General features: G+C 41.9%; 1 protein-coding gene and 1 long non-coding RNA gene across 20 annotated transcripts in view; one reads left to right on the plus strand and one right to left on the minus strand.

Moving 5' to 3' along the window:
• DIAPH2 (diaphanous related formin 2) overlaps nucleotides 1-9,837 on the minus strand; it is a 1,061,378-nt gene extending 1,051,541 nt beyond the window's left edge. For all 8 annotated transcript variants that reach the window (XM_086388307.1, XM_086388306.1, XM_086388305.1 and 5 more), the window contains exon 1: nucleotides 9,497-9,837. In XM_086388307.1, coding sequence (XP_086244433.1) covers nucleotides 9,497-9,631 — 135 coding nt within the window. In that variant the 5' untranslated portion in view covers nucleotides 9,632-9,837. The remainder of the gene's footprint in view (nucleotides 1-9,496) is intronic.
• Nucleotides 9,838-9,923: 86 nt separating this feature from the next.
• The window catches only part of LOC147340951 (uncharacterized), a 49,582-nt gene continuing 45,181 nt past the window's right edge, over nucleotides 9,924-14,324 (plus strand). For 5 of the 12 annotated variants that reach the window (XR_015159179.1, XR_015159181.1, XR_015159186.1 and 2 more), the window contains exons 1-2: nucleotides 9,924-10,080; nucleotides 11,120-11,192. This is a non-coding gene — a long non-coding RNA (uncharacterized LOC147340951). Of the gene's footprint in view, nucleotides 10,199-11,119; nucleotides 11,193-14,324 lie in introns of all 12 variants that reach the window. The other 7 variants (XR_015159177.1, XR_015159178.1, XR_015159183.1 and 4 more) reach the window with 3 other exon arrangements.

The following is a 14,324-nucleotide window of genomic DNA, read 5'->3' on the forward strand; positions in this document are numbered from 1 at the left end:
ACTAAGTTCTGTGCCTTGCTGAATTTGCTATTTGGTGTGAGAATAAAATCCACCTGGTCTTAACTGCAGTAGCTAACCCACATGGCACCTCTATATGAACTAGAAATAGTAGTCCCCGGAAGTCACAGTCCTATGACTTGGCAAATGATTTGGTAAGTGATTTGACCTCTGTGGTCTCACACCCGTGAGCAGGGCTCAACCATACACGGCACCCCCCATCTTGATTATACATGTAAGTTCAAAATGTCAGAGTGCAGTCTATACCAGGGCCTTGCTTTCTCCACAGAGAATCTTCCTAAGCACCTTCAGCCAACATAATATGCTATTAAGGCTTTGAGATTTTATCAGTGATGGATTTCAAAGCACACAACACACCACCTCCAGAGTTGTCTTTTCCTCAAGCAAAATAAAAGAAGAAAACCCGCCACCTGTCCAGCCCAAACAATTATCAATCATCATCTATTTTGAGGAAAATCAACCCAGCTGATTGGGTCAGCCTAGAAGGTGCAGGCTGGAGATTGGTTAGCAGTCTAAACCTACTTGAGTCTGCAAAGCTTGAGAAATTATATGCCTATCACTGCCCAGCACAATAACAGCACGAAATTGCTGTCTGGAACGTAGTGGTTACACAATTTCGTTAGTAAATCTGTGTGGAGTCTAGGCCTTCTGCCCAAGATGATTTCTCATACTTACCCACTCCACCCATCCCCAGCTCCTCATTAGTGTAGCCTGGCTTTCAATTTTAACCCTACAAATGTCTAAATAAGGAAACTTAATAGTTCAGAGTTCTTTGCAAAGCTTTGCTCACCCAATTATCCACAGGCAGCAACCTAGAGTGTTTTTAAAAGGCTAAAAAACAAAGACAGACACAAAGTACCAAATTGGTCTTTGTATGGAAATTGAAACTAGAGCTAATAACACGAACTTAGTCATATAGGGCACCTATCAGAGAGTTCTATGAACCCCTGATTGACAAAACAAGAAGCCGATCCTTTGCCCAACTATCTATGATATTCCCCTGGGAGGGAATTCTTGCACATAACCCCACTCAACAAACTGCAAAATGAAGAACATGTGATTACCCAATTGGTGAGTGGAGCCAAAAGTCTTAATTCAGTCTCTTTTCTCAGCACATAATAGCTGTTCCAAGGAGCCTCTCCACACCTGTATGTATAGTCCACCTTTCCATTTATCTCTACAGAATTGAAGACAGAAGTGAACTTAACTGGAGCTGATACATATGATAGATATGATAGTTTACGTGGAACAACTTTGAAAGACATTTTGCCATTAATTTAAAGCTGCATTTGTATAAAGAGCTCAATGAGATGTACATTAAATTAGGCACACATTCAGTTCAGTTCAGTCGCTCAGCCGTGGCCGACTCTTTGCAACCCCATGAATTGCAGCACGACAGACCTCCCTGTCCATCACCAACTCCGGGAGTTCACCCAAACTCATGTGCATCAAGTCGGTGATGCCATCAAGCCATCTCATCCTCTGTTGTCCCCTTCTCCTCCTGCCCCCAATCCCTCCCAGCATCAGGGTCTTTTCCAATGAGTCAACTCTTCGCATGAGGTAGCCAAAGTATTGGAGTTTCGGCTTTAGCATCGGTCCTTCCAAAGAACACCCAGGACTGATCTCCTTCAGAATGGACTGGTTGGATCTCCTTGCAGTCCAAGGGACTCTCAAGAGTCTTCTCCAACACCACAGTTCAAAAGCATCAATTATTTTTTGAGGCAACTGGGGATATTGGATTGTGAGTTGAGTGTCAGAAGATACTGAGATGATATCAACGAACATGTTAATTTTGATAGATGTGACAGGGGCATAGTGGTTACTTTTTTTTTTAGTCAGTCATTTTTAGAGATGCACACTGAACCACATAGGAGTAAAATGACACAATATCTGGGATTTGCATTAAAGTACTTCAGCAAGGAAAAAAATAAAGGATGGATGAAGCAAATGTTGAAAAACAAAACTACTATATGTAGTTAATGGATATAATACCCCATGGTGGTTCATTATACTACCCTCTCTAATTCTTAGTAGGTTGAAATTTCTCATACATTTCCTTAATAAAGCCTTATTAACTAGCCCATATTACAAATAAAGTGAAAACTCTATTTTAGTTCTTTTACTTTTTGCTGGGGAAAGACCAGCAAATTAAAGATAGATAAAAATTCCTCATAATTTTGAGCAGATCTTTAACAAAGCATGTGGATATCTATCACAGAAGAACAAATAGATTTTTTAAGGATCGTACTCAACATCTTTTCTCCCCTGGTTGAGCACCAGAATTGCTAGGTGATTGAATCAATAGCCTTTGAGAAATCACTCATTCCTAATGAAGTCGTGGATTCCTACCTAGGCCTGCCTGAATAGCCACCTGAGGAACTTCTCACTTGCACCTGGCACCACAACAGAGCCCTGACAGAGAGACTGGAGGCCAACTTGCAGTTCTGTATCTAGTAAGCAATGTAGCTGACTCTTGCTAAAGCAATACAAAGACCTTCCTTAAACCAAAGCCAGTGTAAATGGTGATTAGTAAGATTTTGCTTTCTACATTCTTTCGTGAGAAAGGCACCCATCCCCTTTTTCCCAGGCCACTTCACAGAAAGCAAGCAAGGATTAGGATTCAGTTCAAGCCACAGCTCAAGTATATAATTTAGACTGAAACCGATTCAGCCTCATCAGGTAAGTTTTACATTAGGACAAATTGATTTATTTCTATTTCTATTACTTACATTGATAATAAATAGTTATGTGAAACTGCATCTCAACTTTCCTTTACATGCATCATTTTTTGAGCTGTCTTCCACTTGAGTGTCTTTTATAAGATGTCTACCTGGATCACAGTATATAACTGTATTTCAAATCACCTGGCCATCATGTTAATTTCTTCAGTCATGAGACAAAAGTATGAAACAGCCAAAATTTTGATGGAAGGAACTGGTCTCTTCTGCGTGGCAGACTGAAATATAGGACCAAGAGAAAGTTGGGTCTTCAATAATCATCCCTATGGTGCTACTGATACCCAGTGATACTTAGTCAAATGTGCTATTTCACGTAAATTAGCATATATTATGTGTGCACTATTTTCAGAGCATCCTGTTATTTACAGTGTTGAGATCAGGTTGGAAAAGTATATGATTTTACTTCAATGACATGTTGCTACTGCCAGAGATCTTGGCATTCAGAGTGAAATCTAGGTGGATTAAAATGATAATTGTTCCAAAAAAGAATTAAAAAAAGAGATTTCATAATTTTTCACTTTCAAAGTTCCTGAAGCACAATAACTCAGTGCTGTATCTAACACTGACAATAGAACTGAGAGCTTTTAAACTTATCTCTAGGTCAGACTCCTTAACACATCAGTGATTCAGTTTTCTTATTTGTACAACAGCAGTAAGCTGCCTGACAAGACAGAATGTCATAGATATCTAGTGAAACTTTTTTAACAGAAGTTTTAAAGACCTCAAACTGATACATGGAAAGACAAGGATAGCCTGATTATTTTTTTTAAAAATTACAGTGAAAAAGTATTAAACTCACACCTTACATTTATTAAACAAAACAAATTATTTTCAGAACTACAGAACGTATAATCTTTCAAAGGGACAAATTGGAGAGAGAATAAGGAATCAACCAAAAAATAACCTTATTATAGTACTTTGTACAATTATGTTAGAACTATCAAACTGCAAGAAAGCCATTAAACTATCCAATCACAATGCATCTGATTCGGGTAATAAGGGGTTAACAATACTGCTGTATATTTGCACAGCAATATAAAATTTCCTATATGCTTTCTCATTCATTACTGTGTTTTATCTAAATCACCTTGTGAAGGAAATCAGGTAAGCATTATCTCTGTTAGACATTAATCAAGGGCTCAAACCCTCTGGTATTAAACGGCTCATCAGAGATTACAAGCAACTAAAAGAATAAATACTGGAACCCAGGTCCTTTGGTCCTCTATTCAGTATTCTTTTGCTAATAATCCAATATCTCGTATTATTATCAATAAAATGTTACTTGGGTCATGAATAGTTTTTTTTTAATATTTATGGGAGTATAGTTGATTTACAATGTGCTAGTTTGTACAGCAAAGTGAATCAGTTATACATACACATATATCCACTCCTTTTCAGATTATTTTCCCATATAGATCACTACAGTGTAATTGATAATATACATGTCAATTCCAATCTCCCAATTTATCCCTCCATTCCCTTAACCCCTGGATGACCATAAGTTTGTTTTCTATATCTGTGACTATTTCTGTTTTGTAAGTAAGTTCATTTGTATCATTTTTTTGTTGTTGGATACTGGTTCCCCACGTGGAAATTCAGGCTGTGACATCACAAGAACCCAATCAAACAAATAAGAAATCAAGCTAGAAGTTTCTCAACTTTCAAAATTATAGAAAGTACACAAACATGTACAAATAGGTTCATTTGATGGAGTATATATTCTAAGAGGAAAAAAACAGCACATTTCTTTTTCAAAAAGTCTCTTTTCAACAATTCATACTCTCAAAATGTCTGGCCTATAGGGAAAGAATTCCCAGCTAATAATAATGTGTTGAGTGCTTCTGCATCCCAGCACTGGTCTGCAAGATTTAAGAATAGGCATAAAGCAGGACCCTTGCCCAGAAGCATATTAAAATCTATTGGACATACGAGATCAGCATATAACATTCAGACTCACGACAGTTAGCAGTTCGGAGTAAGAAAGGGCTTTCAGAAAGCTGATGGTTTAATGGAAGAATGAGAGCGTTATGAGACACCACCTGGACAGGTTAGATTTATAAAGAAAAACATGGCAGACATTTCCGATCTGGTGAAGATGTTCAGGGTGTGTAGGAGGAAGGAGAGGTGATGGAGCAGCAGGAGGAAACAGAGATGCAGAGAAATATGCTGAGTAAGTGGATGAATGGAGGCACTGCAGTTGGAATTCAGGTCTCCAACCCTAAACAATGAACTCTTATACCATTCTGCTCCTTCTAACTGGTCTTCCTGCCTCCATTCTGGCACCCCTGTCCAAGAAAGTCTCCACTATATTAAGTTTCTTTCTGACACACAATTCTGATCAGCTCAGTCTCCTCAAATCTCTTCAGTTGACTTACTATGGCTTTCAGAAAGAAGTGGAAACTGGAACATGGCATACAAATATCCATCAAAACCTGGGCTCAATCTCTTTTCTGACAGGTCCATCATATGTAACAGCCACTAAAATCAATCCACAGCTCCTTTACTGGGCATGCTACCACATCTCTCTACCTTTGTATGCATTGTTCCCTTAAATGCCTTTCCCTCCCCTTCATCAATTAATGCCTTATTCTTCAAGCCTCAGTGCAAATACCACCTACTATGGTAAGCCTTTCCTTCCCACACTCAAGCATCCAATTTGAGTCAGATGCCTCTCCATGATGTTTCTATTATCACCCTCCTCTACATATTCCCATTGTTCCTTATCACACAGCTCTGTAATTGTTAGTTAACTTCCCGGTCTCCCTCACTAGACAATGGCATCTTTGTATCACCAACCTTCAGAACAATGCCTAGCACATAGTAAGTGCTCAGTAAGTCTTTGTGGCATACAGGAACCCACTATGCTCACCTTTATCAATTAAAATCAAAACATGTTTAAACCAATTAAAAACAAATAACCAAATACTCAGAAAGTTACGTAAGAACCAGAATATTAACTTCTGTTACTTCAAGTTACTAATGCAACTATACTATCTAAACAACCAAAGGCTTTAGGAATTATACAGAAACACAAAGTCAAAATGCAAAAATGTCAAAGAATGCTACGCCACTCTACCCCACGGTATGTATGTGAGGGGTGCTGGTTCTACCTTTAACACTGTGCTTAGTCGCATCTGACTCTTTGTGACCCTTTGGATTATAGCCCTCCAGTTCCTCTGTTCATGGGATTTTCCAGGCAAGAATACTGGAATGGGTTGACATTTCCTTCTCCAGGGGATCTTCCTGACCTATGGATCGAACCCAGGTCTCCTGCATCTCCAGGCAGATTCTTTACCCGCTGAGCCATCAGGGAAGCCTGCCTCTTACACTAGCCTCTCTTAATGGTTAAATCACTGCCTGAAATATGTGCAATTCAGGATGTCTCCTTCATGACACTTCCAGAGCATTCTGAACTACTTGAGTTGACAAAATACATTCCATGTTTGACATCAAATTACTAATTAATTAAGATTCATGTTGTTTGATGACATGCTACAATCTGGGCCTAACCAGACGGTTTACATAAAATACAAAGCTCTACTACTAAGGCATTATTCAAATTGTGATGAGTCCAAAACAAGGTTGCCTCCATTAAAAAGAACCAAAATAAAAGGGTCATTATGAGGCTGTATATATGAAGAAAATGGAAGCAAGCTTTATTAAACTGATTTAACTAATCTCATGCAGAAGTCATTAAAAGTCCTGAAATGTTGCTCTGAAAACTTCTCACTAATACCCATCCAAAGGTTAAAGCATATAAATAAGTCATTCCTCTCTATAGAAAACGTGCCTTCCTTCTCCAGTTTCCCAGAACAATGAGAAACTAAATGAAAACAACTGAATCACAACCCTTATACTGTATGAATCCACTATACCATAGCTATGGAGTTAAATTTTGTACGCAGTAGAAACTTTCATTTTAGCTAATACTATATAGATGTTTGTAATTAACTGTTTACTGACAGATGAACTATCTTCAATATCAACCACTGATGTAGTCAGTGTTATTTCCCTTCTCCCTCGTCAATGACCTCCTCCTCTTCCCAGTTTCTTCAAGTGGAATCAGCTCGTAATTTCCTTTACTCTCTGGTAACCCAACAGTTTTCATTCTTCTACAGGAGACACTGATAGGAGACACATGCCTTTAAGGAACTGATGAAAACTAGGGGGCCCAGAAAAATAAGTGTATCTACATACACTCAATTTTTTTCATATGATTTCAGTTTAAGAATCCTTATCCCCCATAATCACCTACACAAATAATTTCTATTACTATATGGTGCTCTCTTACAACCTCCCACAACACCTTACACACACACACACACACACACATGAACACAATTAAGGACTACTACAGTGATTAACAACATAATACTCAAAATAATAAAATTTAGGTAATGCTTTAACTCTACCAACAATATTTCAAGAATCCCAGATGAACTCCTCTCTAAAAGGCCTTAGAACATGTTGAGCACGTCAATAAGACAACTCAAAATAAGGAGTAAGGCATTTATTTTAAAAGTTTACCAAGTCTTATTATTTGGTCAACTTTCCTGCCTTAAAATGAACTGAAATGTCATCCTAAATACGTGTTTATAAAGTCTGACATATCTGCTTGTAAAATCATGTACGGCTCAAAAGTTATTTTGAGTACAAAAGAAAGTTCCCATTGATATCAACAAACTCTTGGACTCAAATACTTGTTCTAATGTATTAAGCTATGTTCAACACCGAATAGTGTTAGCTAGGACTGAAAGTGATACCATCTCATAACTATCTAGTTACCTTGTCAAAGCATAAAAGATGAAACAGGACAAATGACCAAAGGGAAGGGAAGAATAGAATCAAGGTGTTATTACTAACAGACAGAGATAAGTGCTTTTTATTGAACTCGTACATCCCAAAAGTGGAAGGCTCTTGCTGGATGTACCAAACTTTGTGGAAACTATCAGTTCACTTTTATTTTTGTTTAAACTTTTAATCACTGTTTAAGCCAGTTCTGTATTGGGTCCAAAGAAAGAAAGAAGAAACATGATCACTCTTTTACTGCAAAATGATAAATTTCAAAAATCACATCAGGATTTTTATACATTAAACTTGGTGATAGAAACAAAACTTTTCTAAGTTTTGTAATAGGAGCACCCATTAAACCTCTGGCAGGGCAGATAATTCACAAAGAGCTTGTGACTCAGTTTCTTCATTTGTAAATACTAGAGAGGAGAGTGGTAACAGGACACATCAAGTAACTGTTAGTTTCCTCAAGTTAAGGTGGAACTGATGAGACCTTAGACTGGTTGTTTTATAACACCCTGCTAGGTCCCTTTCTACATAATAGAAGGCTGTAAATTTCCTGTAACGATAACACTTGGATCACTATTTTCCAATCTGGACAGTTCATAACTGAAAGGCAAACAGAGGGCAAGAGAGAACCACAACAGGTATCAATACATACTAAATGGCCAGATGGCCTAAGAAAACTCTTTAGTTATAAGGTCATTGCCTCCTTCCTTATAACCCAGTTGCTGGTTAAAACTGAAAACTAAATATACAACATGTGGCTTGTGCGCTCCAAACAAACAGAGAACTTTCGGATAGGAGGAGTATTTGCTGAATTTGAGCTGGAAAACCATGTCCCCTCTGCCATCCGAATTAGAAAGTTTATTGATAAACGTCTGCCTAATATTTGCCAGGGCTGACAAAAAAAGTCTTTAGCCAATACACTGTATGAATTTGACCAGTTTTGAAGTTTCACTATTATTATACCGTTTTTCTATAAGCTGAAGGCAAAAAAGAAGAAAAAAAAAAAAGGAGGAACCTTTTTAACTGATGAGTTGAAGAAATCCCAGTATTTCCCAATCTGATACCAGGCCCCATAGATTTCATTCCTCTGCACATGAAGTCAGTGGCAGGAAATGGACTGCCTGCTCTCACTGGTTCAGACACTCTCAAGACGGGGAGATTTGTGCAGTCGGTCTACTTCTTTTGAGCGTTCTTAATCTACTAAGTGGAAGTCCTGGACGACTGGGGATCACACACATACGACAGTTGGTGGTACTTCCTCCAGCCTCCACCTCCCACGCTCCCCCCACTCTTAAAGAAATGTTTTTTGGGCGAGCACATGGAGAGGCAAGGTGGGGGGGAAACACGTAGGCGCCTCTTCCTTAGATATCTGGTCAAGTAGAAAAGACTGGAGGCCTAAGTTGTGTGCTTTTTGTTGCGGTGGTGGTGGGATTTTTGTTTGGTTGGCTGATTGGTTGTTTGGGTTTGTTTGTTTGTTTGTTTTAAGTCTGTGAGTGGGCTCCCTAGTACTGGGGCTGAAAAAAAAAGAGAGGTTCCCCTGCTTGGACCCTAAGCGTTTAAAGAGTCAAAACCACAGCAATTGATATGGATGTGAGGGGAATGAAATCGCGCAAAGAAGGATCGCGCCCCCAAGTTAAACCAACAACAGCCCCTACCCAGTACGCAGGGTCTCCCCAAGTTGGGGTGGGGCCTTTCTCCTTCCCGCACCGCCTCCCGGCTGCCAAGAGGGAGAAAGGAGTTAACTGGAGAAGGGGGTGCTCTTCCGCCCCCACGCCGTCTCCGCGCCTCGGCGTGGCCGCTGCTTTAGCGGCTCCCCGAGTTGCACAGCGAGGTCGCGGTCACCCTTGGGAGGGGGCCCCGGGTCCCCCCGTGTTCAACGGCAGGAGGATCCCGGGGCTCTCGCTGTCCCTAAGGCCGGCGGGGGCTGCGGGAGCACTCACCAATTTAGGTTTGTTTTTCGTTTCCTCTTCGTTGGCGGCCCGGTTCCCCGCGCTCCGCTTGTTGCTTCGGCCCCCACCGGGTTCCTCGCCGCTGCCTCCCACGCCAGACGCCGCCGCCGCCCCGGGCTGCTCCATCTTTCTTCGGCCCTGTCACCTGTGCCCTGGAACCCCACTTCTCCTTCACTGAGGAAGCCCCTCGGGGCGGTCTCGCTGCCCCGCGTGGATTCGGCAGCGCCTCTTCCTGGAAGGGAAAGTGGGTCTGCCGATTTCACGTCCCTGGGACTCCCGGCTCCCAGGCACCCCAGACTCGACAAGCCGTTGCCACTACTCTGCGCTGGGGCAAGCCCTGCCCCCGAGCGGCTGTAATTACCACGGTCGCCGCCGCCCTCAGGGCGGTGTTTAGGGTGGAGGGAAAGTAGGTGCCTATCTCTTTAAGAGGGCCTCCGCACACGTGATTCATCAAAGTGCCCGCAGTCCGCCGCCCGGGAGCGGAAAGCTGCTTCCTACTCCCGCTGCCGGGCGGTCCGGCTACTGAGCATGCCCGGCGCGGCGACGGCTGCCAAACGAGAGGACTTGAAGCTGAGGTTAAGCACTGATTTCCCTTCCTAGGGGCCTAGCGTGAAATGGACGGGAACTAGCCGAGAGAGAGGAGGTGTAGCCCATTTTAGAGACGGAGACACTGAGGCCTGGGAGGATTCACGTGTGAGTTATACCTGAGTCTCCGCTTCCACTCGTGTAGGCCAGAGCACCTTCCCCGGCTAGCCAAGACCTTGCCGGGGGTGTGGTTGTGCTCCACTCCGTGGGAGGGGTTGATTGGCAAGACAGCTGGCACCCCGCAGGAGCACCGCCATGGGGAGCGCTGATTGATTGCCTAGACAGACTGTACGGGTCAAAGTGGAAGGAGTGGGTGTTTTCTGTTGCCGTGATTGCGTTGAGACCAAAGAAACACAGTCATTCCTTTATTCCCAGGATGTGGGGTGGGAGAAGCAGCAGACGCCCACTGCTTAATCCAGAGGGGGTGTAAAGCTCTTTAGGCAAAGCACCTATGGAGACCTAACAGTTGGATTGAGTGCTATTTTCAGTGTTCCGAACTACTTTAGGTTTAGAGTTGTGGGGAGCGAGTAAGAGCATGTGTGTCAAAGCTTTGTTAAAAATGTAAATCTCTAGACAAATGCTAGGTAACTGAGCAGCAGCAGCCACAAGGCACCGCGGGTATTCTTAATTTTTCACCCTAGAGTTGTCAGGAAGAGGCCCATGCCTCTTTAAAAACAATGTTCACACTGAGAACAATCATGGGACCTGGCAGAACTTGAATGAACCACCTTCATACAATCTAGAGAAGCTAGAAATGTAAATTTAGATCCTATGTGCCTATAAACATGCCCATGTGCCTGTTATTCATATATCTTCAGGCTCTGATCTTTTTGTCCTACTCCCCTTCAACCTAAACTCTGCTAATTTTTTATGAACACATTTATAGAGTGTATTAGGATAAATTTGACCATGCTGTAGATGGGATGAGGCAATTAACTTGGAAAGTACAATAAAAACAATGTTAGACATCTGAAAGCACTCTTAATACTGGCTTTGCCATTGTCCTTAACTTGCTTTTTAATTATGCAGGTGGTAAACTACCCAAGGACAGCAGAGAAGAGGGGATACATGCTCCCAGACAAGGTGGGCAAGGAGCCCTAAGGTAAATTTGTAGAAGTTCCTGTTTGACTTAAAATTTGATGTGTATTCTGAATTTGACTCACTACAAACACACGTGCACACACACACATACACACTCACTCGTGCATGATTTAAATTATTTAAATGCCCCTCTCCTGAAAAATGGTGTAGAAATGGATGCTGCAGTAAGATGTGACCTGGTTATCTACTGCTTTCAGATAATTCCTGTTTGAGAGACATGGGTATGAGCCACAGCTGAGGGTGCTCGGAGCTCAAATGTTGCTTCATAATCTGCTCAGTAGATCTTCATTGAGCTTTTTAGAGCAGGGGTACCCAACCTCTGGGATCTAATGCCTGATGATCTGAGGTGGAGCTGAGGTAATAATAATAGAAATAAAGTGCATAATAAATGTCATGTGCTTGAATCATCCTGAAACATACACTGCCTCCAACCTGGTCTGTGGATAAATTGTCTTGCACAAAACCAGCCTCTGGTGCCAAAAAGCCTGGGGGCTGCTGCCTTCAAGTATACCAGGTGATATCCAGAGTGCTGTGTGTTAGGAGTATGAAGCTCACAGTTTCTGCCCTTTAGAACTGCCTAGTCTGCTTGGAGAGACTGATCATTAATGATTGTACTTCAACAGATGGGAACAGGAAAACCGTGGAGCACACAAGAGTGCCAGAGGCTCTCAGACACCTTCCCAAAGAGGATGATGTTTGAACTGAGTCTTAAGGGTCAAATTAAAGTCTCTAAGTATTTGGTGACAGCCTGCTAAGTTTTGGATACCCTACTAGGCATTACGGTGGTGAACAAGATGGTGAACAATATGGATGTGGTTTGCTCTTATGGAACTTTCTGGCTATTGGGAACAATATTAAACAAACAAACAAAAAAAAAGTATTGAGCACTTACAAGGTAAAAAAGAAGAGTGAAGAGCATCCCAGGCAAAGGAAATGACCATAGCATGTGCAGAGACTCTGTAGTTAAGAAATTGAAGGCAACGGATGGGGGTTGCTCTTGGTAAGAGAAGCAGCAGAACAGATAAGCAGCTTCCAGATCATGAAGGTCCCCACTTATAGATCTCATTGGTGTGATTTTAAAATGGTGATTCTTGGTTTCTCAGTCGTGTCCAACTCTTTGTGACCCCATGGACTGTAGCTCACCAGGCTCCTCTGTCTGTGGGATTTTCCAGGCAAGAAGACTGGAGCGGGTTGCCGTTTCCTCTTCCAGGGTAAAAGCGGTGAAGGCATTATAATACAAGTGACTCCTGTTTTTGGTGTGTGAATAATTGAAAAGGGATCGACATTATTTTGAGAGTCAGGCTGGGTTGCACCATTCTCAGGCCAGGTGAAGCTACATTTGAAACCAAAGAAGACGTGCATGTAAAAGGTACATAATCTGCACCACAAAAAAGGAGAAATATCTGTCCCTGAGATGACTTAACATTTGACCTTATTGTGATTATCTCAGCCCTGTCTTCATTCTGGATGTTTCTTTTCAACATTTTGCTCCAGTTCATGTAAACAGTCATTACAAGTAAACAAACCCCCTTCTTTCAAACATCAGGGTCTCTCTAGAAAGCTAGCACACATAAGGAGCCAGTGGTCCCCTGCAAGGATACTTTGTCCACTGATTATGAACTAGACACTTCACCAAGTTCAGTCCTAGGACTGCTCCCACTGTATCTACGTTTCTTTTATTTTTACCTTCCTGGGACACACAAATAGGCCGGTGGGTGAAAATACATCTTTTCTCTGATGCTGCAGAAAGAAGAAGGCTACTACCATCCGTTGGGACTTCAAAAGTGTGTGTTAGACCCCATGACCTTGTAGTGTCTCCTTCTAATCACATGAATTTAGCACCCAGTTAACTTTAAAAGCCAGCCCTCGGAGAAATGAAAGATAAAAGGCTGCTAGGTTCTATCTTTCTTCAAACTGATCTTAGAGTCATCCATTACCCCCAGAGGTTTCTGATGATCCTTATTAGTATCAATCTGGCTTTCTGTGTCTCCCTTCTGCTACATGTTCTCATCTAAACAATCTGGACCATTAATAGAGAAATTAAAGCTGACATAGATTAGACAAAAGTAAGAAATTGAAGGCAAAAGGAGAAGAGGGTGGCAAAGGATAAATGGTTTGGTAGCATCACCAACTCAAGAGACATGAGTTTGAGCACACTCTGGGACATAGTGAAGGACAGGGAAGCTGGGCATGCTGCAGTCCATGGAGTTGCAGAGTCAGACATGACTTAGAGATTGAACAACAATAAAAAATCATTCCCTCCAAGGTCATGGAAAAAATATTTATGAATTAAAGGTGGCCTGAGAATAAACAAGTACTTATTAAGTACATACTACATGGGCAACACCAAACTAGAGGTCACATGAATAAAAAAGGACCAGATGTTTTGCTCTCAAAGCACATGTATCTTCCTGAGAAATCTCCTGTTCTGCAAAATTTCACACTAAACATAACAATTTCTGGGGAAAACCTGGTTAGGGAAGATCACGTAGACTCAATGCAACTTTATAGCCAGAGCACTAATGAAAACACTGCTGCTGTGTCACTTCAGTTGTGTCCGACTCTGTGCGACCCCATAGATGGCAGCCCATGAGGCTCCCCCGTCCCTGGGATTCTCCAGGCAAGAACAGTGGAGTGGGTTGCCATTTCCTTCTCCAATGCATGAAAGTGAAAAGTGAAAGTGAAGTCACTCAGTCGTATCCAACTCTTAGCGACCCCATGGACTGCAGCCTACCAGGCTCCTCCGTCCATGGGATTTTCCAGGCAAGAGTACTGGAGTGGGGTAGCCATCCTAATAAAAACACTCAGGAGGTTGAATCTCCACTGGCATCTACACCCAATGTCCCAGTCATCAGTGCTTTGTATCCTTCATGCCTCCTCTTTCCCTGATGTGAATCCTCAAGGGCATTTACTTTTAATAGATGCCATTTTCTTCAGAATTAAAAATCTAATTGAAGAGTACCCAACTTTGTAGGAGATCCCCTGGAGGAGGGCATGGCAGCCCACTCCAGTATTGTTGCCCAGAGAATCCCATGGATAGAGGAGCCTGTTGGACTACAGTCCATAGGGTCTCAAGGAGTCAGACAGAACTGAACTGACTGAGTATGCATGTACAGCTTTGTAGAGGGCTTCC

This window comes from Bos grunniens, chromosome X (genome assembly GCF_055505025.1).
Source record: "Bos grunniens cultivar Pamir isolate PY7600 chromosome X, Bosgru_T2T1.0, whole genome shotgun sequence".
In the NCBI taxonomy this organism is placed as follows: Eukaryota; Metazoa; Chordata; class Mammalia; order Artiodactyla; family Bovidae; genus Bos; species Bos grunniens.